Below are 26,552 nucleotides of genomic sequence, written 5' to 3' on the forward strand. Positions count from 1 at the left end.
AACCAATAATTGTAATCTACAGTAAGGGGTTATTTTGTGTGTCGTCATTGGGGATGTACATTGATTTATCGGCCATTGACTCATCCCTTTAGATCCCTGAAATAAACTTTATAATCTATAATGTTTTTAATTTATTTCTAATAATCTATTACCTACTTAATGTTTATAAGTTGTCAACTTTTGCTGTATTTTATGAAATATTAATCTGCAGCTTGAATTGGGAGACCTGGGGCCATCTGCCAGTAGCGCAGCATGCCAAGACAGCCATTGCTGTCTGCAGTGCTATGCATAAACTCAAAACAGCATTATACAATCAGGAAAAAAAATAAACAGGATTGAATAAGTGATTGTGTTCTGTTCATCATCCTATAAATTATTCAAAAGTTTTCACAAAGTTTGGAATTGAATTGAATGAATTGACAGTCCAATAATATGTTTGATTTTCAAACTATTTTTGCTTAAGACCATTGAAACGACAATAAAAGGCGAGTACTTTTCTAAAAATAATTTTTTCTTAACCTTTTACATACCTATACTCTTGAATAGTCTATTTGTTTCAAGAAACCAAATCAAACATGTTTATTTTATTGAAATGTGTCAGGGCATAGTAAACAGTTCAGTGAGCACGATGAGTAACCTAGCCATGGCCACACTAACAGCTGGAGCCTCAGTCCCAGCTGAACAGCTGTTTATCAGCTGGTCGTGGCAGCTGTTATCTAGGTAATACATTCTTAAAAATAACATAAAAGATAGTTCTATGATAAGTATTCAAAATCAAGAATTTTTTCTCGTTTAAATCAAGAAATAAATATACTTAATTTCAATTATCATAGAACTATGAAAGACACGAAATAGTTTACCAATTTTTTTTTAAAGGAAATATTTAATTTACAAACGAAAATAATAATGCCTTTGCGATGCTTGCTTAATAAGGCGTTGCCACAAAGGATCTAATTTACAAAAGATCTAACCTTTCGAACGGTCTAATCCTACAAAAGGTGTAATGTTACAAAAGATCTAATTTACAAAAGGTCTAACCCTACAAAAGATCTAACTCTAAAAACGCCCTTCATAATACAATGTTGTTAAGGTTGAGAGTTCACCTGCTTGACCGAACAGCGAGGGAATGTGAACTAGTGTTGTCACAACGTCCAGAAATGTTCAAGCTCCTTCTTGACTTTGATCTCTCACAAGATTTAGAGGTGAAAATACTTTTTAAAATCGAAGCTTTTCTATAATTGGTCTATCCGTCAGTAACGGTTAGCTCTTTCTGTTAATTTAGACAAAACTGTATTCTGTATTTAAGCAATTTTGCAACGAATTTACATAGAATTTTGTTTAGACTTTACATTTATATTCTGTTTTTTCAGTTCTGATATTAGGCTTTGGTATGGAAACTTTTGATGGGTCAAATCTCTTTTTTTCCCCTGGAATATCCTCTCGGGCCCCCTCACCTTTTTTTGCCATCCAAGATTTAAACCTGAAACCATAAAAATAAACCTTGATATAAAAGTAATTAAATAGGATGACTGACTTTATATATGTACCATAAGATCTTGCAAACCGTTGGACAGTTATGGTTCTCCTTTAAAGCTTCTAATAGGTAAAGGGAAGTTTTACAGCTATATAACTATAACGGTCGTCCCCTTCCCATTAACCTCAAATGTCTTTAATGCCTCTAGGAGCGTGCGTATTATCATGATTTAAAACATATATTTTTGTATAGGATTTGGTATCAGCAGCTATAAGTAAAGAACCAGGTGCTTGCTACACAGTTATGCTACTTACTCAGGTTTATTTTTTTTTAGTTTATATATAAAAGTTTTGATAATAGGAAATTCAACAATAGTTATTTATTGTACTTTGGTAATATTGATTATGCTGGAATATTCTGTCAAAACTTTAAGCTTATTCCAGTAATATTTTTTAATATAGTAATATGTACATTATCGTTTTAATTATGATTATTGTGATATACCTATTGGATTTTATTTCATTTTTTAATCACAATTGTATGGCTTGGAAACCGATTAATATCCGTCGGGTTAGAACCGGTTATCAGCCATATTTAAAAATCTTGTATAGCATCGTATTACGGACAGAATTTTCCACGAATGTTACAATAAAAATCATAAAATTTAAACCAAAATTGTTAATTTTAATATTCGTGAAAAAGCTGTCTATCTATGATACCACCATGCGATAAATAAATAACTTTTACATCTAAAACTGGAAATATGTATTCACTGTGAAATTAAATAGGTTGGCCATTCTTTGCCAGAAATACTGGAGCGAGGACTGGACTTTGTTAAAAATATTCTAGATTCTGGAGATTATATTCATACAGGAATAGTCCATTTTTTAAATGCCATTTTTGTATATTGCGTCTTATTATATAAAGTAGTAAGGTTTTTTGTCTGTCTAATAATATCTCACTGACCTATCTTTAGCTCATTTATAATAAACCCGAATATTGGTTTTAGGCTATATTTCTGCTTATTCCTTTCCCCTTTAATTACAATGCCCTTAGATGTTAAAGGCATAGAGCCACTAATTTAATTACAAAGCAGTAAATAATTGGCCAGATTACACCATTTTTATGCCTTTTTTAAAATAATGGAAACAAACAAAATTTCTATTTTTTCTCGTCATTTGTATGGCCCTTGTGACATCTTAAACGATAGTCCCTAAAAAGTTTGTCTTTCCGCCGCTTGTAACTTTAGCAGCAGGGCTAGAAGAAAGATTCTCTCAGATTTAAAATATAACCGAACTTAGTTAGAGAGGGGGGTGGGGTAATGCATCCATCTCGTAATCAATGCGCAAATGGCCCTTAGAATTCGAATTTCGGCTGAGCCGTTAGCCGTTACTTTTTCAATTTCTTGTTTAATTTAGGGAAAATATACCTTCCAAGGATTACACATGCCAAGTTTCATAGCGAATGATAAATTCACTAAGTGAAAAAGTCTTTGATACTTCCCAGCTATTTATTGAAATATATTTCGGTGGACATTGCACCCTCATCAGTCTAAATGACATAAATCATATTAATTTAATTTACATATTAAAAGATAGGTAAAAATAAAGAAATTTGTAGATCTATAAAGGCAGAAAATGTTGCTAAAAAAAGAAGAAAATAATATGATCAACCTTGAGTTTAGTTGGATGTTAAAAGTAAACTGGAAGGGATTTTTTTTAGCAAGAGACAATATCAGCAGGGGGGGGGGGGGTGTTTAAAATACATTGATATACATAAATTTTAATATTTAACATTTTTATATGAAAAAAACTATTTTCTTTTTTTATTAAATTATCATTCAAAATTAAAGCTTACTTTTATAGATGAAGTATTTAGAATTAGGTTATGCTGCATAGATACTGTAGAATAAAATTAGTATTTAGAAGTCAAGCTTTTATACATTTTAGGTTATTTTGAAAAAACTTTTTTATATATGGGAGTAAGCTATCATTTACTATATCTATTATAGTACTCCAAAGATTTTAAAAGAAGTAAATGTTAATACATAATTATGATAATAAAAATTTTTCTTATAAGTTTAGGTCTTGTAAAATAAAAAAAATTTTTAATTGCTATTAGCTATCATTTACTATATCCATTATATTGACAAAAGATTTGTATTTAAGAGTTAAACTGTTTATATATTATTATTGATAATCAAAAAAACATTTTAATAAAGTTTTTGTGGAAAAGGTTCTTTAATATTGGAGTTATTTATCATTTACTATATCTATTAGGTATATTTCCAAAAATATTTTTTTAAAAAGAGATAACTAGGTATATACATAAATATGATAATAAAATTTAAGTAAAATTTTTTAGGTCTTGAAAAATAAAAAAAATTATTTTGCCATTAGCTATTATTTACTATATCCGTTATATTGACAAAATATTGAGCAAATTGTTGGAAAATTTCTTTTTAAAAAAATGAATTAGTTCATATTTTCATTCATTGTTTTATTATGTAAACTAAAAGAAGTTTTTTTTAAAAATGTTGCTGTACAAACAAAAAGTGTAAAAAATTAATTAGCTAATCATTTACTAATTCTATTATCTATTATTGAGGCCAATTGTTTTTGTGTTGAATAGATTGATACATCTTGCCTCCTTAATTTTTCTTTCTGTTTCTCCTACATATTTCAGAACATGTAAAATTGTAACTTTCATGTTGTGATTTGGTTGTTGGAAATGTTGTCCTGTTGTCGTGTTTTTGTTATTTGCTATGTATCTTAAATGTTCGCCAATTCTGGTTCTTAGAGTGCGTCCAGTTTCGCCAATATATTGTTGTTTGCAATAAGAGCAGGTTATACAATACACAATATTTTTTGTAAGACAGGTGGCCTCGCAGTTTATTGATATCTTTATACTGTTGTCGTTTGAACTTGTGGTTGTAGATTTTGCATCGATGTATGGGCATATATTACATATATTCATATTACATGGTTTGAGTCCTGGCAGAATTCTGTGTTCCCTGTCAGGGAGTGTGGATTTCACAAGAATTTGACGTAGGCTGGAATTAGAAGGTTGTTTATATGCTACCATTGGTGGTTTGTCAAAAACTTAAATTTGGATTCTAAGTGCCATTTGCGCATTGATTACGATAGTGTTGCATTAAAAAAAACCTTTACAACAGTCTTATCGTATATCCGTAGCCTCTTGTTTCAAATAAAAAAGGCATCAGTTTTCATGTAATTTAATCCTGTTTCCAATTGAAATAAAATGGATTATTAAATATAGTGGAGCTGATGTTTTACATCCTGCCAGTCCTGTTGTCGGATCTAACCTCACTCGACAATGACAAGTTGTTATACATTCTGATCAAGCTCACCAGTGCAGATAATTCATACATATCATTGGCTAAATCTATGCTGACTGGCTCTTTTCCAGGAGTGTTGAAAAATGAAATTTCTATCGCACAGCGTCATGATCATATAATAAGTGTGTTTTTAAATGTAACACTTATTTTGATACGAAATTTAAAATTTTGGTACCATATAAAATCTTAAATTTCTAATTCAGGCTTAGTTATGAGGGAAAAGCCAGAAAAATGTAAAAAAATAGATTGGTAAATTTTTATACGACCCCCTTAATTTCAAATTTTTTACTTGACACCCTCCCATTGGCTGCATTAGGGGTGGGGGGGAAGTTATCTGGGGGGATGGAGTCACTTGGCAATGGGGGTGTGGGAAATACCCCTCCCCCCTTTAACACGCCTCTTGTTTGAAAATTCAAATAATTTATTTTTTGAACACAAACGTGCAGGAATGGTAACCAAACACATGGGCCACATGATGAACAAACTAATATCAAACTTTGACAATGTGGGCCAATATTCAAGGAAAGATGTCATCAACCTTCTGCTAAAGCTGTTGACACGTGATCCGAACTGGAGTTCGAATCCTAGCATTTTGTATCTGCTGGATATTGTATGCTCAAACGCGTTCAATCATTCGACGAGCTACTTTCTGGTGTTGGAGTTTTTTGAGAAGATTCATACAGGATTGTTACTATGTTAAAATTTGAAACGTCAGCTGGATCTTTTAAATCATAGGAAGAATGGAACTGGTGATGCCTCTAGTTATAAGATTTTGAAAGCAGCTCACCCAATAGCGATCTTTAATTCAAAATGGCAGTGTGGCGAGCCGGGAAACACCACTGCAATGTTTTATTGGCAGTGGCAGTAGGCAGCACTAAATGATTTAAAGATCCATCTTACGATAAAATATTAAAACTACTTCAGTATTAGATAAAACTATACTTGAAAATATTCCCCTGTCCATGATTTAAAATGTTTAAGTCTTCTGTTAATAATATTTTTTAAAAACATTTAATTTTTTAGCAGAAAATAATATTATCTCAAATGTACCTAAGAGTTTTATTTCTATAATTTTTAATAGTCTTTAAGGGCTAAGCCTATTAATTTGATATTGGTAAAAAATTGACATTTTACTAAGTAAAATTGGGGTAAAATAAATAATGGAGGTAAAGAATAGTAGAATTTATAGGAAGTTTGTTTAAAGAAATAGGGCTGAATTTATTATCCTGTAACTCATTTAAAATTGAAAATTGAGTCACTTAAGAAAAGCAAAGATATTAAATATTTTGATAAAGTCAAAACCACACAAATTAGGATAATTTACTTTTTTTAAGTCCACATAAAAAAGTAGTAAGGGGTCAGAACACACCCTTGCTCCTCTCCAAATGAGAAATATAGTTATAGGGTTGTAGACCAAAGATCAAAATTTATTTCGGGTATGTCAATTGAAAAAGATATTATATTTTTTGCCCTGAAATGGTATTACTAATGAACAATTAAGTACAGATATATAATCCACATAACTACCGGGGACTTTTTTCGTCTTCTAGCAAATTTCTTTCTTCTCTTTTGTAACGACTTAGCTGTGAATCCGACGCTATTGGTTCATATTCAACGACCCGATGGAAAGTCGGCACAGGGTCCACGGAGTGGGGACATATGTTATTTAACCCCTTTACCCCCCAAATGTTTTACTTTAATGAAGGGGGGGGGGGGGTTCTGACACTTTTGCGTAAACAGTGATTATAGGCTTTGTCTTTGGTTATTAGGTTATTAGGGATAAAATCATTCTTATATGACGAATTTCCCCCAGATTTAAGATTTTTTGGATTGGCCTCCAGGTTCCGGAGTTCCAGGCCTCCAGGTTGTCTCTACAGGTAAAAATGAAGAAAATTTTTTGTTTAAAGAGTTAGATGTCAGCTTATGAAACAAAATATGTATGTTTTTTCTTCAAATATGTAAATAACAATCAAAAAGAAGTATATTTTGTTTTATAAGGAGGCCTGGAGCTCCGGAACCTGGAGGCCTATCCAAAAAATCTTAAATCTAGGGGAAATTCATCATTTAAGAATGATTTTATCCCTAATAACCTATCCTCTGTCCAAAGACAAAGCCTATAATCACTGTTTACGCCAAAGTGTCAGAACTTCCCCCCCCCCCTTACTCAATCAATAATGAAAACATATGAACATGATATGCAGATAACAATAAGAAAGAAACCGGAGCAGTCACAAGTGGTTTCCTAAGCTATATTCCAAAACTTGGCGGCCAAACAGGAAAGGACAATTTGTAATATCAACATTTGTACATCTTGTTAATAAATTTTAGAGGCTTTATTTAGATGCTTGCTAAAAGAGATATTAAAAAGTACAGTAAAATAAAATGATTTTGGGTAAAAATTGTCTTAAAATTCTTTTTTTTTTCTCTTGTTTATTGAGTAAAAAAATATGATCAAGGAAAGAAAACGAAGTAGTGGGTTTCGTAGTATTTTAACAGTAGCTTTTGATAGGTTATATTAATGAATGCCACGCAGGGTTAGAGCACCCGCAGGGGGTAAAAGTAGGAGAAAAGCTACTGTGAAAATATACCGAAACCCTAGTTTTTTTCCATGATCCAAATCATATGATATAAAAGAAACTTAAAAGCCAACTACAAAATAACTGAAATTGTTGATCCAAATAGGATATGTGTTGACTTTGGCCGCTGGATCCTGCAGTCAGTTTCCATGGCTAGCTTTCTTCATTCTACAGGTAAATAGGTATAAGACAATGGACAATTAATTGATGTACATACCCAATGATAAAATAAATATCCTTTCTGTATATTAAAATTATTGGTTTTTAAGTTAGAACACTAATTGTTTGGACTTTTTTGCATAATTTTCTAGGCAGAGGATAACTTTATGCAGAAGACTGGTTTCTGGAAAGCTATGATCAACGAGTTAGTTGATAGAAAAAGTGTTGAAGAGGCATTGGTGGCGGCGGAAAAGAGAATTCTTTTGAATCCTCCATCTACAAGTCAGCTCATTATTTACAGGTATAAAATAAAGTTTAAAAATTTTAGGCGAGCCCATTTTTTTTTTTTTTTGGAGGGGGTGATGTCGGATCACCCACCATTTTAAATTTTTTCATTTTAAAAGAAAAAATTAAAAGAGATTGTTGGGGATTTTTTTCTAGAGGCGATTTCTCTTGGGGTGGTAGTACCCACCCACCCCCAAGATAGTTATAACCTTCCCCCAGGACCTAAGACAAGCTTAACATTGACTACTATGGTAAGACTCAATTATAGCTCATTACATACTAAGCTCTATTTTAAAGCAGGAAGTTGGATCAGTTCGCTGTAATACACCCATTTTAACTTAAAGTCATATTGACACAAATCAGCTGAATTATCATTGATATACGTCCTGCCATTTTTGTTGGCCGATGTATATGATACCCGACATTGTATAGGTCATATGTTCAGGGATGGATTGGATATTGGGCTGTTTATTACACTAGTCCCCAAAGTTTTATAATTTCGTTTTCTTATTCGTCGACTTAATCAATTTGGGGACTTTTATTGAATTTAGATTGGTTGAATCATTAAGTTGAGTATCTAAACGTTTCAACCACAAATTGTAATAATATTGACCTTCCGCCGAAACTTTTAGCCGAAAATAGATGAAAAATTTAATGGTAAGTGGGTTAAATTAAGCAATTCTTCGTCTTGATAAATATCAGGACATTATTTGTTTAGATGGGTGCAGCAAGCCATGGATACGCCAGTTCACCACCCATTATCCTTTCTGTTCTGGCAAAAGTTTTTCATTCTCTTCTTCTCCAGACCTACTTCAGGTGAATTTGATTACTGTGGATTACAATTGGTTTTTGTTTTTTGTCTGAAGCTTAAGATCTTAGTGATTATTGAACTTAATGGGTTCTCTATTTTATAAGAGCTTCTCATAGGTCCTTTGATGGTTTTATGCTATTTTGTTTTCAGATTTAAGTCTTTGGATGAATTTAGGCTATTTTTTAAGCCCCACTCTGCAACTTAGTAAATAGAGATCCCATATGCTAGGGTCGCAGCCGCCAGTACAGCCATATAACATCTGAAACCATTTGATTTCTTAGCTTCAACCATGCCACCTAATAAAAGATATTTGGGTATAGTCCCTTTCGTGGCAACGCTTCTTCTAGCCCCTGCGGGGGGCTCTAACCCTGCAGGGCTAATTGCCTAACCCCGTGGGGCAATCACCTAACCCAATATAACCTAACCTAAAATAACCTATCGAAAGCCATTTTAAAAATACGACGAATTGCTCCTTAAGGTGCGTTGCCACAAAAGAGACCATTCCCAGATATTTTTATCTATTTATGTTGTTTTAATTCGATTATCACGTTTTCTCTACGTTACTAATTTACTTTATTCTTACTCTATCTAAATAAATGAAAAGATTATTTTATATCAAATGTTAAAAACACAGTTTTTTAGGCCCAGACGGACAGGACATAGCAAGTGTTGGTTCCAAGTTCTTTGATGGCATGCTCAATTCCATGTTCCTCAACAAGATCAAAACAAATTTGAAGGCCAAGGAAGATAGTTTTGGCGCCTTTTCTACTGCCGAATCAGCTGATTCTAATGTGGCGCTATCGGCGGAGCTCAAGGTAGGGTTGCCAGCCAATTATAGTAATTTTATTTTGTATGATGTCTGACAGACCGACGGTTAAAGTAAATTACATACTGGATGCACAGAAAAATAGTAATAATTATTTGGATGTTTTCTTAAAACGATGGGAAATTAATTCTAATATCCTTAACTACAAAAATTTGAAAATCGTACCATAAACACCAAAGATGTGGAAAAATATGTAAATATAGAATAGCCAAAAAAAACCTGTTAAAAGGCAGTCTGATTGTCATGGTTGTTTTCGATGTCTTTAACTAAAAAATTTAAACTAAAAACCAAAGATATAGGGGAAAATTTTAAAAATATCAAAATAAACTTCCCTCATAGCGTTACGGATTGACGGACAGACAAAGAGAATTATAGAGTAGCATCGTTACTAAAAATGCGTAGGTATTAAAAACTTTTTAAATATTTGGCAACCCTTTTTTCTAAGGCTAAGCTGTCGCAGCTGTTTAAAGCTTACTACCTGTGGTTGACTGATGAGAAACTATTGGATGCTGGTGTTTATATTCCTGTTCTGAAACCTTCGTATGAGCCTTCTTTATTGGTCAAGGTAAAATTTTTATTATCCTTGTAATAAAGTAACAGGATGTCTTTCTGTCTCTTTGTACCGAAAGATCTTGCTAACCGCTGATCCGCTATGATTCTCTTTACAGGGTAGTTTCTCACAGTTCCTGTGAAGGTTTATTACTATTTTAGGGGAATGTACCACCACCCTCCCAAGAGAAATCGCCCCCTAGAAAAAAAATTTAAAGCCTGGAGGGGGGGAGGTGACTTTATTTTTAGATCTAAAATAAAAAAATTGTGTAATAGAATTCTACTCCTCCCTTCTCAAGTGCCACTAGAGGCCTCTAGCTGCGTAGCCGCTGGTACATTGATTGATTGATTAGCCATAGTTTCTTAGGGTTTGGACCTAAGTAGTCATGGAGTAGGTTGAGACACATATGTATAGCCACTAGGGCTATCAAGCACATTTTGACTTGACCCGCTATCTCATGAGAGCTACATATATAACTTGTATGATATGTAATTTAAAATTTAGCCGCTAGGGGCCTCATTTCATTTTTTCTATTTAAATATATTATGTTTAGTAGGAATTAAAAAAAACTTCTTTTCAAATATTGTAGTAAGAATTTTTAGTTTGTGTACTAATGTAGTGCAATGGAATGTTGGGTTGTAGTTTAATTTAAAGAAAACAATTATTTTTTGATCTATTAAACTTAAGATTAGTTTAAATTAATATTCACTCCTTGACTGTCCTAGTTGGAGTCAGATAATTTGGTTTTCCAAATTTCTAAGGAGGATAAAATTCTTCTGTTAACTTTAATGAAAACTTTTTCATTGGGGGAAATACCAGGAGGGAGGGAGGGGACGTTGGGCTGTTTATTACACTATTCCCCAATGTTTTATGATATCGTTTGCTTAACAATTTTGGACACGTTTATTAAATTCGGATTGGTTGCTCATTAAGTTGAGAGTCCAAACGTTTCAACCACTAATTGTAGTCTACTCTATAGAAGGGCCAATTTTGTGTATCATCATTTTGGATGTACAAGACATTTATCGTCCATTTTCTTATCCCTTGCTATCCATATTCATTATTTGTATTTAAGGTGATAAGTGGAGAGACGGGTATATGGATGGAATATTTTGATGATAGAAAAGTTCCCAGCTTGGTTGAGGAATCTTCACTAGAATGGAGCAAATCAATGCACAGGCAGGACTTGACAAATTATCCTTATAATAGGGTTGGGCCAGATATCTGCTTTGGCCGGATACTCGGCAATTTTGAATATCCGGCCGGATACCAGATATTGAAACTATCCGGATACCGGATATACGGCAAATTCTTCATCTGAATACACGTCTAATTTACAGGTAAGATGTAGTTAAATTATTGATATCTTTAAAATGACGGGGTTTTATAGAAATATGATTTGTCAAATGATTGTTATAAAACAGAATAAGACCATCCAACACTACAGAGAAATCCTATTCTGACATATCATTGATAACAGAACAAAATGCTGAAGCCAGGGATGTCCTTATTAAATGGAGTTGCTGCGCTACAAAAAAAATTAAAATCTTATTTGAAACAAGTGTCGAAACTTCCAAACAAAGTTTTAAAAGTTCTTTATCGCATCGTATTATAGACTGTTTAAGTTTAAAACCAGTTTTGTTTGCCCCGAGCGGCCAAAGGCCCGGGCTAAGAACCGTATGGCTGAGAACCGGTTCTAATCCAGCGGATATCAATCGGTTTCGTAGCTATACTGAGAAAAAAGAATTGAACAATTGTAAACTATTTCCCTTTTCAAAATTATTTTTATTAGGTAGGTACTAGGTTTAAGTAACTATTAGGTAATATATTTTTTTTAATTCTTAAAGTTTTATCCGTTTTTTAATTTTTTATCTCCTTTAATTTGGACATGATTCATAGGATTATTCAGCGACTAAAATCATTTGAGACACGGCTGCCAAAGCCGCCGTTACGAAGGTTTAGCCGTCCAATACCTGTGCATGCGAACATTGATAATAAGGAATTGTTTTTAAGTGTTTTAATAGGGAAAATAAAGGCTATTCATTCACACAAAGTATCTCATGTTGTATGTAAAAAAAAACTCCTTGTTATCCTTTGGTTGTTTTGCATCTCTGCAGGAAATATAATAACACAAACTAAACACATGAAAACATCAACGACCTATCAGGAAACCCTACGCCAATTGTTGTTGGGGCCCCTGCAAAGTCTTAATGACTTTTCTGAGGCCCAATCTAATAACATTGGTGCGTATGGATCTCTGAACTGTAGCTACCTAGAGCTAGTTCCGTGTCTGTGGAAAGAGGAAGAAGTTTCTACCTTTGTTAATGTCCCCTGTCCAGGTTAGATAGATAGATAGTAGGATAGATATATAGATGAATAGAAAGATTCATAGATAGTGAGATAGACAGGTAGACGAAAGATAGATATAAAGATAAATTAAAAGATAGATAGACAGAAAGATACTTAGATATACAGAAAGATAAACAGAGGTATCCTTATGTAAAATGTAACAAGATGCATGTCTGTGTGTTTGAAGCGAAGGCTCCCGCTAAATTCTGAACAATATGGTTCTCCTCTACACTAAATCTTCTCATAGTTTTAGAAAATAATATTGACTTCCCCCCACCCCACCCACCCTCAAAGAAATTATTTATTTTAAAAAAAAAACACTCCAGTACCTCTAGTGGCGTCTAGTATTTATATATTAAGATAGATAGATAGAAAGCTTCTCTGAAAATTCTAAAGACAGAAAATTACTTCTTGCAATGTTGTTGTTGTTTTGGCTGCTCATAGTCAGTTTCCGGTCCGGGTAGTCATCAGTGGGGTGAGGGGGGGGGGGCGTGGGCTTATGGTGGGGGCTCTGGAGGGGGGCGTTGGAGGGGAGGAAGGCTGGTGAAACTTGGATGGGAGGAGAGGAAGGCAGCTACATGGGTGGGATTTTGCCAGAGGTCCATAGGAGTAAGATTTGTAGGATTATTTGGGCATGAAAAGAGGTGCTGGACTGTTTCTGGGGTAGGATTAACAGGACAGGATGGGCAGTTGGGGGTAAGAGAAGCGTTGATGGAATGGAGGTAGCTTTGGAGTTTAGGACAATAGTTGGATCTTAATTGGGAGAGGATGGTTCTGTAGTGCCTGGGGAGTTGGATTTCGGAGGGGTTGATGTCAGGGGGAGCTTGATTAAGGACAGGATTAGGGGGGTAAGAATTTATGGCTTGGGTGACAGCTGAGGTGTGGAGTCTGGAGATTGTGGATTTGTAGTTTGTGGGAAGGAGGGTGTTGTCGGGGGAAAGAAAAGGTTGGAGAGTAGGAAGGAACATGGATTGAAGGGTGGATTTTTTGGATCTAGGGCCAGGGGGGGTTGTGACGTTGTGAAAGGATGGGTGGGAGGGGCGGAGGGAGGAGGCCAGGTATTGGGAACAAAGAAGGGAAAGGTGGTTCCGTACTGGTAGGATTTTGGTTTCTTGGTGGAGGTGGCTGATGGGAGATTTTTTAGTGGAACCAGTACAGATGCGGAGGGCTTGGTTTTGGAGGACTTGGAGTTTGTCAATGTTGTTTTTGGAGGTGTTAGGGAACCAAACAGGACAGGCATAGGTGGTGATGGGGCGGAGGAGGGTGTTGTAGGTGGTGAGGAGAGTCTCCTTCTGGTGGCCCCATTTGGTGCCAGCCAGACATTTGAGGATTCTAAGGCGGGAGGAAATTTTTGAGGAAATGGTGGAGACATGGGAACTGAAATTGAAAAAGGTGTCAAAGGTAACTCCAAGGATTTTAGGGGTTTTCTCAAGGGGAAGGGTGGAGCCGTTGATTTGAACTTGAGGATGGAGGTTGGATTGGTGCTTGCGGTCAGAAGTGAAGAGGGTGACAGTGGATTTGTTGGGAGCTATGGAGAGGCCGTTGGTGGAGGCCCAGTCAGCGATTGAGGAGAGGTGGGAGTTGATGGATTCAACTGACTGGGGGATGTTAGGGGAGGAGTGGAAGGAGTTAAGGTCATCGGCATAGGAGGAGGTGTGGGCAGGGGGAATGTGGGGGGCATCTGCTATGTAGAAGTTGAAGAGGACTGGGGAGATAACAGAGCCTTGGGGGACGCCAGTGTGGACAATTTTAGGAGAGGCATTGGTGTTTTGATAGGAACAGAAAGCCATCCTGCCACGCAAGTAGCAGGATAGCCATCTAATGATGTTGGGATGAAGGTTGGAGGAGGAGATTTTTTGGAGAAGGAGGTGGATGGGAATGCAGTCAAATGCTTTGGAAAGGTCGATGGAGGCAACAGTTGTGCGGCTGGGGGGGAGGTTTTGATTGAAGCCATTGGCAATGGTGGTGGAAAGGTTGAGGAGGGAGGAGGTGGTGGAGTGGAGGGGTTTAAAGCCGTGTTGTGAGGGGTGGGTGGAGAGGGATTGTTTAAGGTAGGGGAGGAGTAGGCGTTCAAGGACTTTTGCTGCAGGACAGAGGAGGGAGATTGGGCGGTAGGAGGTGGAAAGGTCAGGGGGTTTACCAGGTTTGAGGAGGGCAATGATTTTGGATAGTTTCCAAATGGCAGGGATGTTGGCAGCGGAGATGGAGAGGTTGAAAAGTTTAGTGAGGTAGGAGATGCCATTTGGACCAAGGTGTTTAAGGTGAAGGATGTTAAGGTTGTCGGGGCCAAGTGCAGAGGAATTGGAGGAATTTTTAATTGCTTCAAGGACAAGGGCAGGGGTAAAAGGTTGGAAGTTTCTGTTGAGGTGGTTGCGGCGGCGGATTTTACGGATAATTTTTCTGGAGAAAGGGTTGGAAGTATGACGGGAGACAGAGGTGAATTGACTGGTGAAGGATTCGGCAATGTGGAGGTGGGAGGTGTGGACTTTGTTGTTGTTGAAGGAAATGGGTTGGTTGGAGGGAGGGGAGTTGTTTTTGCCGGAAAGGGACTTGAGGAGGGACCAGAATTTGGAAGGATTTGTTCTATGGTCGGATTTGGAAAGGGTTTCTTGCCATTTTTTGTTGGAATGTTGGTTTACTATTGAGGAGATTTGGTCATTAAGGATTTGAATTTGAGGATCATGGGGGTTGGTTTCTCTTAAGGAGTCTCTTTGCTGGATAAGGGGTTTAGCAGACTGAGGGAGGGTAGGGTTGGAATTTTTGATGAAGCCAGCAGGAACAGTGTGTTTGGAGGCAGTTTGGAGGATTTGGCGGAAAGTGGCTTCACCTTGGGAGCAGGAGGAAGGGTCAGGAAGGTCTTCAAAAAGGGTTTCAGTTTCTAGGGTAAAGGTGTCCCAGTCTGCTTTATGGAAGTTGTGGAAGGTTTTGACAGGGCGGGGGGTTCTGGTGATTTCGGGAATGGAGAGGAGAATGGGAAGGTGATCAGAACGGAGGGTGGTAAGGGTGTGCCAGGAGAAATCAAGGGCAAGGTGGGCAGAGCATAAGGAAAGGTCAGGGGAGGTAGGTTGGCCATTGGGGGGAAGGCGGGTAGGGGAATCCTCGTTGAGGAGGCAAAGGCTGCTCTCATTGAGAGCTTCCAGCAGAGCCTCCCCACGATTCATGGCAGATTGGTCAAGGGTAATGGAGTTCCAGGCAGGGTTGTGGGCATTGAAGTCACCGACTAGGATAAGGTCATTTGGATTTTCAAAAAGGAGGTTAAAGTCAGGGGTGTATTGTGGGGGGCAGGAGGAGTGTGGGGGGAGGTAAAGGTTGATGATTTGTAGAGGGGAGCCATTGCGGGAAATTTGGATGCCATCAACCTCAAGGGGGCCATTGGAGAGGTGGTTGAGGTTAAGGTGTGTGAAGGGGATGTCTTCGGCAATGAGGAAGGCTATTCCTCCACCAGGTCGGTCTTGTCGATCCTTCCTGATGAAGTTATAGCCAGGGAGGGGTTTAGGATTGGATTTGCAGGAGAGTTTAGTTTCTTGGAGGCAGGTAATTGGGATGTTAAGGGTTGAAATAAGGTTGTGGAGTTCATCTTGGGTGGTAAGGAGACCGTTACAGTTGAATTGGAGGATGAAAGGTTTACCAGGAGGTTTGTGGGGGGCAGGGGTGGGGGGAGGAGGGGGCGGGGGTGATTGAGGGTGTGGTGGTGATGGAGGTGCTGTTGGGGAAGGTGGGGGAGACGGGGGAGACGGGGAGTTGGGTGTGGAGGGTGAGGGAGGGGGGGAATTTTGGGGGGAACAGGAGGGGCATATCCAGAAGGGGGAGTAGTGGGTGGAGGATGGAAGGAGGGAACATTTGGGGTGGACCCATTGGAGGCAGGAGTTACATTGGAAGGAGCCAGTGGATTTTGTAACACCTAAGGAACAGATAGGGCATGGAAATTTGGGGCCACGGGATTTAGGTGGGGGTGTTGATTGTTGGGGGGAAATGGGTGAGAAGGGGGTAGGGGAGGCAGAGATGCAGGGTGGACAGGACCAGTTAGAATTGTATTCGGATTTGGATGAGAGGAGGGAACATTTGGGATGAACCCAAAGTTGGCAGGAGTTACAGAGGAAGGCACTTGAGGAGCGGGTTATGTTGCGGGAGCAGGTAGAGCAAGGGTATTTGGGACCAGGATTTGGATGGATGTCGCCAGAGAGGATGAGGGGAGGAGGGGGGGTGATGTTGGATGTGGTTATGGAGGGTTGGAGTTGAAAGGCCTCCAAGGCCTCCAGAGCTGACAGGGGCTGACTTAAAAGCCCTTTAGGCCAGCCCCGTGGGGGAAACCCGGACGGGAGACATGGCTGTCAGAACAGGTGGTTTGGTGCAGGTTTGCCCGGGGGTGTACATCTTCTTCTCCTCCTCCCCGGATAGGTCCACTGCGGAAAAGCTTGCACCCTCGGACCAAATGCAAAGTACCAAAAAGATAATATGAAAAGTAGATATTTCACATCTATAATACAAAGTAGAACGATGTCTGTGTGTCTGTTTGTCTGTTTGTTTGTTTGTAGTGAAGGATCTCGCTAACCGCTGAACCGATCGGGTTCTCCTTTACAGGGTAGCTTCTCATAGGTCCCGGGAAGGTTTATAACTATTTTCTTGGGGGATGGGACACCCCCAACCCCCCTAAAAAAATTAAAAATACCCCCCCCCAAAAAAAATTAAAATAGTGGGGTCGACTACCCCCCCCCAAAAAAAAAATCCTCCTCCCCCCCAAATTTTTTTTTTTAAATTTTCTTTTAAATCTAAAATACCAAAAAATGGGTTGATCAAACTTCTTGGGGCAAAGCCCCTAGAGGCTAGGAGCGAAGCCGCTAGTTTTTACATATAATACCTAATTGTTTAGGAATGACCATAGGAAAAGAGAAGGTGGCATGTTCTGGCCCCGGCTTGGTTAATTTAACCTATGATGAAGCGAAAATGTGTGAAGGAATAAAGGTTGGTGATGATTGAATTTTTTTTGTTATTTTATGTGTTACTAACCCCTGTAGGCCACTAAGGGTAAGGTTGAAGCAACTAGTCTTGAACAAACCTATTAAAATTCAATAAAAGTACCCAAAGTTTTTGAGCAAACGTTTACGTAGTTTATAAAACTTTGGGTACCCTCCTCCCTTGGAAAACAAAGACTCTGTACAACTATTACTATGTAGGTCAGCATAGAATCCAACAGAAAGAAGTTAGTTGAGGTGGAGAACAACCTAATGTCGCCGGTCCAATCCAAGTACGTCGTGTCAGCCGCCATTGTCAACCATGTCATACAAAAGACACTCAAACATTTTGAGAAAGATCTCGGCAAAGGCGTCATAGGTGGGGTGTTCATACAATTTAGTTCTGACCAAGTTGATTATATTAGCAAAGCGTAATTAAATTGGTTGAAACGTTTAAACACTCAACTTAATAAAACAAACCAATCACAATTCACCTAAGTCCTCAAAGTTGTTGAGCCAACAAATAATAATAATAATAATACGTTATTAGAATTAGGGGACAAGTGCAGTGTAATAAAAATCCCAATATCTAATTTCTTAAAATCTAGGATACACTTTACTTTACATGGACGTTCAGTACTCAATGTACACTTTAAGAGAAGCACAAATGAGCATAAATATCAAAGCATAAGTTGTTGGATAAAAATTGAACACCCCAAAATTCAGGTTCCGTCCACTTACCACTTGCCAACGAGCTGTTCACAGTGCTGGCCAAGTCAACCACCGAGAATTGGTTGAATATTCCGCCACTCAGACATTTCATATCCGAGTGCCTGGAGAATTTGGCCACTATTGTTGTCTCACAAGGAGAATGCTCGGCGAAGGTAACCCTTATGATTATTAGATATATTCTTGTCTTTTCCTAAAATCTGACAAACAGCTCATCCGAGAAATTAAAAATTAATCGGTACTTTAAACTGAGTGTTTCCTGTTGAGCGCTGAAAACCCCCCACACCTTATTTTGAAAACATATTGAAATATACCTATATGGGGGAGGAGTATCATTGCTCAACGGGGTACTTTGTGTGATGGTGTCAAAAAATCATAATCGTTTACTCATAAATGAACACAAAAACAATTTTAATCTTAAGTCAATAATAGCTACTAACTTAATTGGCTGAAAAAAATACCTAGAATATATGTAAAGGTATACCTTCACACAAATCTCAAAGTATAATTTCATCTAAAATTAAATAAACAACCCTTTATATTTTACTTATTCTTTCTGTAATAATTTATACAATCTGTATTTTTGTATAGGTTATCCTAGAAATCTTAGCAGAATCCCCCTACCTCTCCTCAATGCTAACCCCCCACTTTACTCCAAAGCTGCACGAAATTCCCCAGCTGTATGAAATGATTTGTGACATCCCGTTGGGAGATGGTTTCCTCTGCTTTGTCCTGCTGTCCAAGATGGATTTACCAGAGTGGCTGCACCAGACGACAAATCCTCCCGAGCCTGCGCACATCGCCGCCATGATTTCATTGCTGTTCAGGTACAATACTTTACATAGTATAGTATGGTTTCGAAACTGATTAATATCCGCTGGATTAGAACCGGTTCTCAGTCATACTAGAAAATCATGTTAAGCATCGTATTACAGACAATTTTCCACGAATATTAAAATAGATACCATACGATTAGTACAAAATCTGTTAGCCTGGATAATTGAGATAATACAATGGATCACAAATAGATGAACATTAAATAAATTCGTCTAAAGATTAAAATTATTGGTTAAAGTTTGGATACTGTTAGTTTGATCCAACCAATCAAGATTTATAAAATTATTTATAAAGGGGGGGGGGGCGAAAGTGACACTTTTTGTAACCAAAACTAAAAGTCAACAAAGGAACTCAACTAAAAAAAGAGTTACAGGTCTGAGATTTTGCATGGCAGTTGCTTTATAGGGGTACAATATGGAACTGTGAAGAAACGGCGGCGCAACCGCCGAAAACCGCCGTTTCCCGCCGAATTTTTTTGCCTTTTCTCGGCGGTTTTAGGCGGTTGCACCGCCGTTTCTTCACAGTTTCATATTGTACCCCTATAAAGCAACTGCCATGCAAAATGTCGGACCTGTAACTCTTTTTTTAGTTGAGTTCCTTTGACTTTTAGTTTTGGTTTCAAAAAGTGTCACTTTCGCCCCCCCCCCCCCCTTTTATTTCTATATTATTATTTATCTATGTTTAGAAACCTAGAAATAACTAGAATAGTACCAAGTATTATATCTATATTATTATTTATCTATGTTTAGAAACCTAGAAATAACTGGAGTAGTACCAAGTATTATATCTATATTATTATTTATCTATGTTTAGAAACCTAGAAATAACAGGAGTAGTACCAAGTATTATATTTGTATTATTATTTATCTATGTTTAGAAACCTAGAAATAACAGGAGTAGTACCAAGTATTATATCTATATTGTTATTTATCTACTATATTAAGAAACCTAGAAATAACATGAGTAGTACCTACCAAGTATTATATCTATATTTTTATTTATCTATATTTAGAAACCTAGAAATAACTGGAGTAGTACCAAGTATTATATCTATATATTATTATTTATCTATGTTTAGAAACCTAGAAATAACAGGAGTAGTACCAAGTATTATATCTATATTATTATTTATCTATGTTTAGAAACCTAGAAATAATAGAAGTAGTACCAAGTAATATATCTATATTATTATTTAGCTATGTTTAGAAACCTAGAAATAACAGGAGTAGTACCAAGTATTATATCTATATTATTATTTATCTATGTTTAGAAACCTAGAAATAACTGGAGTAGTACCAAGTATTATATCTATATTATTATTTATCTATGTTTAGAAACCTAGAAATAACAGGAGTTGTACCAAGTATTATATCTATATTATTATTTATCTATGTTTAGAAACCTAGAAATAACAGGAGTAGTACCAAGTATTATATTTGTATTATTATTTATCTATGTTTAGAAACCTAGAAATAACAGGAGTAGTACCAAGTATTATATCTATATTATTATTTATCTACTATATTAAGAAACCTAGAAATAACATGAGTAGTACCTACCAAGTATTATATCTATATTTTTATTTATCTATATTTAGAAACCTAGAAATAACAGGAGTAGTACCAAGTATTATATCTATATATTATTATTTATCTATGTTTAGAAACCTAGAAATAACAGAAGTAGTACCAAGTATTATATCTATTTCATTATTTATCTATGTTTAGAAACCTAGAAATAACAGGAGTAGTACCAAGTATTATATCTATATATTATTATTTATCTATGTTTAGAAACTTAGAAATAACTGGAATAGTACCAAGTATTATATCTATATTATTATTTATCTATGTTTAGAAACCTAGAAATAACAGGAGTAGTACCAAGTATTATATCTATATTATTATTTATCTATGTTTAGAAACCTAGAAATAACTGGAGTAGTACCAAGTAATATATCTATATTATTATTTATCTATGTTTAGAAACCTAGAAATAACAGGAGTAGTACCAAGTATTATATCTATATTATTATTTATCTATGTTTAGAAACCTAGAAATAACTGGAGTAGTACCAAGTATTATAAGTATATTATTATTTATCTATGTTTAGAAACCTAGAAATAACAGGAGTAGTACCAAGTATTATATCTCTACATTATTATTTATCTATATTTAGAAACCTAGAAATAACAGGAGTAGTACCAAGTATTATATCTATGTTTAGAAACCTAGAAATAACTGGAGTAGTCCCAAGTGAGCAGAGACAAATGATCCATGGATTGCACAGAAAACATTTGATAAAAATTCTGGAACACAGCTTCCCACAACATTACTTAGAAATCCTCACAAAAATATTAAATCTTTGCAGGTAATTTTTATATTTACGATGTTTAGATGATTGTGATCAATTTGACTATCAAATTGGATATTTTCTATAACAAATATTTAATAATTAAGTTGAAACAAAAAGTAAGTATTCAATACGATATAAATATAGGCGCTTATCTTGCATTTGAACTAAAATATTGATCTTTGGATTATTTAATAATTTAATAATTTTTATTCATTTCTTTCAGGAATATAAGTAATTCTGATTTAAGTAAAGTATTTGATGCATTTTCAGTAATTATTTTGAAATTTATTTGTAATCATCAGAGACAAACTTATTTATTTTTCATAAAAAAAATTCCTTATATTTTCCCTTGACATTTGTAATATTTCAATTTAATATTTCATAAATAAGTTTGTCTCAAATGATTAAAAATATTCCAATTTGACGAGTAAATGCAAAAAAAATCGGTAGAAAACAGCAGTTTTTGGCGAGAGTGGTGGTTCTGTCGCCGTTTCTTCATAGTTCCTAATTGTACCTCTTTAAAGCAATTATCATGCCAAATTTCAGTGCTGTAACACCTATTTTTGGTTGAGTTCTTTTACCTTTTAGTTTGGTTTCATAAAGTGTTACATCCGCTCCCCCCCCCCCCCCCCCCCCTTTAAATTCTAATTCATTTCTGAAAACTAATGGTAATAAAAAAAATTCTGTTCTTTACCTTGCCTGCCTGGATGTTTTTCCAGAATATTTTTGCTTTAGTTGTAACATGATGGACCCTGACGTGTTGTATGACCTGCTGAACTCTGTAACCAACACGGCCACCCTGAACTCTGTAACAAACACGGCCACCCTGACAAAGCTTGTTATAACAGCTGACACTGATCCTGCTGATGTTAAAGAACATATACTTAATTATGCTCAGACTGCCCAGGATTATGATTTGTTAACTGTGGTAACTATTTTATCTAAGGTAAGTGAAAATCGGAGAAGTAACGTTTAATTATCTCAGGGATCTAAAGGGATAAGACAATGGTCAATAAAATGATGTACATTGTACATTCCAGAATATGCTATACAAAAATCCCTTTTCTATAGATTACAATTATTTGTTGAACCGTTTTGAACATTCAACTTAATGAATCAACCAATCAAAATTCATTTGAAGTCCTCAAAGTTGATAAGCCAACGAATAAGAAATTGTTATTAAAAACTTTAAGGATTAGTGTAATAAACAGCCCCTTCCTTCCTGGAAAATGGGAATAAAGGCATAACTAGAGATGACCAAGGTGCGTGTTAAGATGTCTAGTACCCGAAGCGACAACTAGCCCCCTAGAGTCTTAACTTAACTAGAGATGAAGTGTTTAAAATCTTACAATAATAAATTTATTTCTTTCTCTATGATATACTAGCGGCTACGCCACTAGAGGTCTAAAGTGGCACGTATTTTTTTTCTGTTCAATCTATGTTAAGATCAGCTGTTATGATAATATATCTAGTGCTCTGTGCAAAAATGATTATTTTAGCACCTTTTATTACTAATACAAAACTTTAATCATAGAAAGAAAATTAAGTATCAGGTTTCGTCTTATTTTTAGAGTAGCTTTTGATAGGTTATTTTAGGTTAGGTTAAGTGAATGTTAATGATTGCCCAACAGGGGCTTGAACTAAGAGAAAAGCTACTGTGAAAATGCGACGAAACCTGCTAATCGTTTTCTTTCCATGATCCCAAAACTTTTACAGGTTTCAATGCATTTTGAGAAGGACCGACTAAACTTTGGTCTGTACGGGCTGTACCCGAAGTACAGATGTTACATCAAGCCTCTGTCATATTTGTTCCTACTCCTGGGAAATCAGCTGGTCTGCAAGAGATTAGCTGAAGAACAAGGAATGGAGATTTTTATGTGGAAGTCAGGAATCTAAAAGGATAAAACAATGGCCGATAAATTGATGTACATCCCCAATAATGATACACAAAATTACTACTAGTGCACATAAAAGCAATGTTTTATAAGCAATATAAAATATTTTTATATATTTTATCTAGGTATAAATTAAAGTAGAACGATGTCTATCTGTCCGTCTGTCTGAAGCTTAAGATCTCGGTAACCGCTGAACCGATTGGGTTCTATTCTTCAGGGAATATACCTACTGGTCCTGTGGTGGTTTTATGCCATTTTCTGGGGGGTGGGACATCCCCCTCCCCCCAAAAAAAAATCCCCCCATTTTTTGTATGTACCTCATTTTTTTCTTTCTTTTTTCAATTACCTCTTGAGGCAAAGTCCCTAGAGGCTAGGGGGAAGCCGCTAGTATTTTATTTAAGTTTTAAAAATTTCGTTTCTTCTGCTTCCATTTAAAATTGACGTGGTAGGAGCTTTATCAGCTGAGAGTATTGCCTACCTGTGGAAACATCTCAAAACATTGTTTGATCCTTGGATCTGTCCAATAAATCCAGGTATTGGAATAGAACTGGCTTTGAGCCATAATTTAAAAAAAAAATTATATCTCAGATACATTGTTTATGTTTAATCTGGTTTATCTGCAAAAATTTACGGGGGAAAATTAACCATGAAATTGGAATAGGCATTATATAATTCTGCTTTTGAATTGTTTATATTTAAGTAGCTATCCTAATTTGGTTTTCGTTTGTTTTTTGCTTAATTTATTATTAGGACTTTATTATTATTAAGTGTCTCAAATGAAAAAAAATTGTAGGAGCTCTGCAGGCAACGGCCAGCTGGATCCAGCAGCTGAGTGACCAGGGCAGCTCCCTGATGCCATGGATACCTGGGGACAGCGGCCACGCCAAGCTCATGCTGGATGCGGCCATCAGCTGTATACATCCGCTGCTTCAGGCATTAATATTAACATTATCATTAGCCTTCCGGATAAATCATAAACATAAAGTTTAAGCCAAGGATCTAAAGGGATAAGACATTGGCCGATTAAGTGATATACATCCCCAATGATGATACACAAAATTAACCCTTAATGTAGATTAAAATTAGTGGTTGAAACAATTGAACACTCTAAATGAATCAACTAATCAAAATTCACTAGAGTCCCCAAAGTTGTTAAGCCAACGAATATGAAAACGTTATTATAAAACTTTGGGAACCAGTGTAACAAACAGCCCACTTTCCCCTCTCTCTCTGGTTTAAGCTTTAGATGTAAAAGATTAGTGATCTTGAGACGATAACTGCCAAAATACTGAGTCTTGCCTCACGAGCAGGTAGAGGTTAAGGGGGACAGTAAATTTTATAGGAATAATCTCTTAGGCAATGGGTACTTATATTAAAAATATTGATTGGTTAGTTCAAACTTCTAGACCAAGCATTTTAATCTACAGAAGGAGTGTACAACATTACATTTGAGGGTGTACGTACATACATCAATTCATCATTCACTATCTTATTACTTAAGATTATACAAGATATTAGTTAATAATAATGTTCTTAGACAAGCTACAGTGCAAACAGAATGCTGAGTAATATACTTCACATGTATACTACCTACTATGCCATGCCAGAAACTAAGGAATTTTTAGTGTTTAGATAAAATAAAACCATTGGGGCGGGATTCTCCTACGATTTCAAATGATCATCTAGAGAATCCAAAGAATCTAACGCCTCCTATTGTATATTAGATTAATTAACGTCAACAGACATGCACCTGACATAAAAGCAATAGGATCCATTTTTAACGTCTTAACGAGTTATGACGCGGTGTTGGGCCTAGATTCGAACCTATCACTTCCCCGACTACGAGCGGATGCGCTACGTTTTGAGCTACGCCCGCGGGTTTACTAAATCTGGACAAATAAATCCATTAAAAGAGCAGCAACAATAGATTTTTTTATTAAACAAAATTAAACTATTAAAGTTATTTTTAGAAAGGGAAAGGTAGGTTGCGGGTAAATTCCGTAAATGTGTGTGTTTTAAGGCCTAAAAACAGGAGTAGAACGATAATATTTACTAAATATGTGTATTCCTTATTGAAAAGAACTATAGACAAAAAAAGTTTTAAGTTAAAATTTTTTAAAAACCCGGAAAATTCATCGAATGCTTCGCTCATGTCAAATTGACAATTAAAAAAAAATATTGGAAAGAGCTTCAAAAATTAGAAATAATGCATATTATTTCAAAGATATTAATTTTTTAGAACATTATTCGATTGTCCATTGTAATTCTATGTATTATATGTTAAAAATTAATTTTTTTTAGCTTGACATTAGCAAAGCTTTCGGTAAAATTTCAGGTTTCTTTAACAATTTTTAGGTATCGTTAACTTTAGAAAAAAATGTTGTCTAAGGTTCTATTCAATAAGGAATACACATATTTAAAGAATATTATTGTTCTACTCCTGTTTTTAGGCCTTAAAACACACACCATTACGGAATTTACCCGCAACCTACCTTTCCCTTTCTTTGATATATAAATACCTACATAAACATGAATTATTTAATACCTAGGTAATTAGTAACTCAAAGGGAATTTTTGTATGTTATGTATAGATACTTCTTAGTGACTGTCTAACCATCTTTGTTAAAGAGTAACTGCGTTTTTAATAAAAACTTTAAAATATCGAGGATAACAACATCCCTAGAACTTTAGAAGCGAAGCTAGATAAAACAGTAGCTATGAGAAATCACATTAAATGCTTAGTTTTTATAACCTAAAATATGCAAGAAGTAAATAATATAAACTTCTTTTTATGTCCTAAACCTAGAGAAGTAAAATGGATTAAAACCAACATAAGTAGCTCTATTTCAAAATTAAAATCTCCTGGTTCTGACAAAAATCCTAAATAATTTTGTATAAAACACAAAAAATGCTTAGGACCATATATACGGAGTGGTTCATCCAGCCCTGTCAGCGCTCAACTGGAAAGACTTTCTACCTGAGCTAAAGGACATAGAGGCCATGACAAAAATCATCACAAAGTTCCTTCCACAATCACATGCTTTTCTAGGTTTGCAATTATTTTCGCACAGTTTTTGTCAATAATATGCAACATTCATGTATAGTCCCTTTCGTGGCAACGCCCCTTAAGAGTCACGAAAGGGACTATACCCTAACCTTTTCCTAAATAATTTATTTATAAAAAGTGGATTATCTTCTATTACAGGAACTTTCAATAACTTTTCGACCTTTGTCCTTATGTCACGTGCTACCTGTCCATTTAGTAAAATTTGTTTTTCATTGCTGCCCATACATTATTGTCCATAGTCCCGTTTCTGGCTTTTCACCAGTTATTTTCAGGCTGGCCACAAACATACTATTTCCACTATTTTTGCATACTATGCAAACTATTCCAA

At 35.8% G+C, this 26,552-nt stretch overlaps 1 protein-coding gene across 1 annotated transcript in view; it reads left to right on the top strand.

Moving 5' to 3' along the window:
• Epg5 (ectopic P-granules autophagy protein 5) overlaps nucleotides 1-26,552 on the top strand; it is a 58,768-nt gene that overhangs the window by 20,753 nt on the left and 11,463 nt on the right. The window contains exons 24-52 of the mRNA XM_080162618.1: nucleotides 212-313; nucleotides 598-720; nucleotides 1,091-1,202; nucleotides 1,727-1,792; nucleotides 2,263-2,352; nucleotides 3,159-3,171; nucleotides 4,754-4,900; nucleotides 5,276-5,512; nucleotides 7,031-7,106; nucleotides 7,513-7,582; nucleotides 7,720-7,868; nucleotides 8,571-8,668; nucleotides 9,306-9,478; nucleotides 9,935-10,054; nucleotides 11,115-11,218; nucleotides 11,464-11,536; nucleotides 11,937-12,036; nucleotides 12,205-12,378; nucleotides 17,259-17,350; nucleotides 17,563-17,719; nucleotides 18,067-18,224; nucleotides 18,661-18,896; nucleotides 21,134-21,277; nucleotides 21,998-22,208; nucleotides 22,979-23,121; nucleotides 23,605-23,690; nucleotides 23,951-24,090; nucleotides 24,695-24,770; nucleotides 26,072-26,206. Of these exons, the coding sequence (XP_080018744.1) occupies nucleotides 212-313; nucleotides 598-720; nucleotides 1,091-1,202; nucleotides 1,727-1,792; nucleotides 2,263-2,352; nucleotides 3,159-3,171; nucleotides 4,754-4,900; nucleotides 5,276-5,512; nucleotides 7,031-7,106; nucleotides 7,513-7,582; nucleotides 7,720-7,868; nucleotides 8,571-8,668; nucleotides 9,306-9,478; nucleotides 9,935-10,054; nucleotides 11,115-11,218; nucleotides 11,464-11,536; nucleotides 11,937-12,036; nucleotides 12,205-12,378; nucleotides 17,259-17,350; nucleotides 17,563-17,719; nucleotides 18,067-18,224; nucleotides 18,661-18,896; nucleotides 21,134-21,277; nucleotides 21,998-22,208; nucleotides 22,979-23,121; nucleotides 23,605-23,690; nucleotides 23,951-24,090; nucleotides 24,695-24,770; nucleotides 26,072-26,206 (3,605 nt within the window). The remainder of the gene's footprint in view (nucleotides 1-211; nucleotides 314-597; nucleotides 721-1,090; nucleotides 1,203-1,726; nucleotides 1,793-2,262; nucleotides 2,353-3,158; nucleotides 3,172-4,753; nucleotides 4,901-5,275; nucleotides 5,513-7,030; nucleotides 7,107-7,512; nucleotides 7,583-7,719; nucleotides 7,869-8,570; nucleotides 8,669-9,305; nucleotides 9,479-9,934; nucleotides 10,055-11,114; nucleotides 11,219-11,463; nucleotides 11,537-11,936; nucleotides 12,037-12,204; nucleotides 12,379-17,258; nucleotides 17,351-17,562; nucleotides 17,720-18,066; nucleotides 18,225-18,660; nucleotides 18,897-21,133; nucleotides 21,278-21,997; nucleotides 22,209-22,978; nucleotides 23,122-23,604; nucleotides 23,691-23,950; nucleotides 24,091-24,694; nucleotides 24,771-26,071; nucleotides 26,207-26,552) is intronic.

This window comes from Acartia tonsa, chromosome 5, assembly GCF_053477335.1.
Source record: "Acartia tonsa isolate MP-2025a chromosome 5, ASM5347733v1, whole genome shotgun sequence".
Lineage (NCBI taxonomy): Eukaryota > Metazoa > Arthropoda > Copepoda > Calanoida > Acartiidae > Acartia > Acartia tonsa.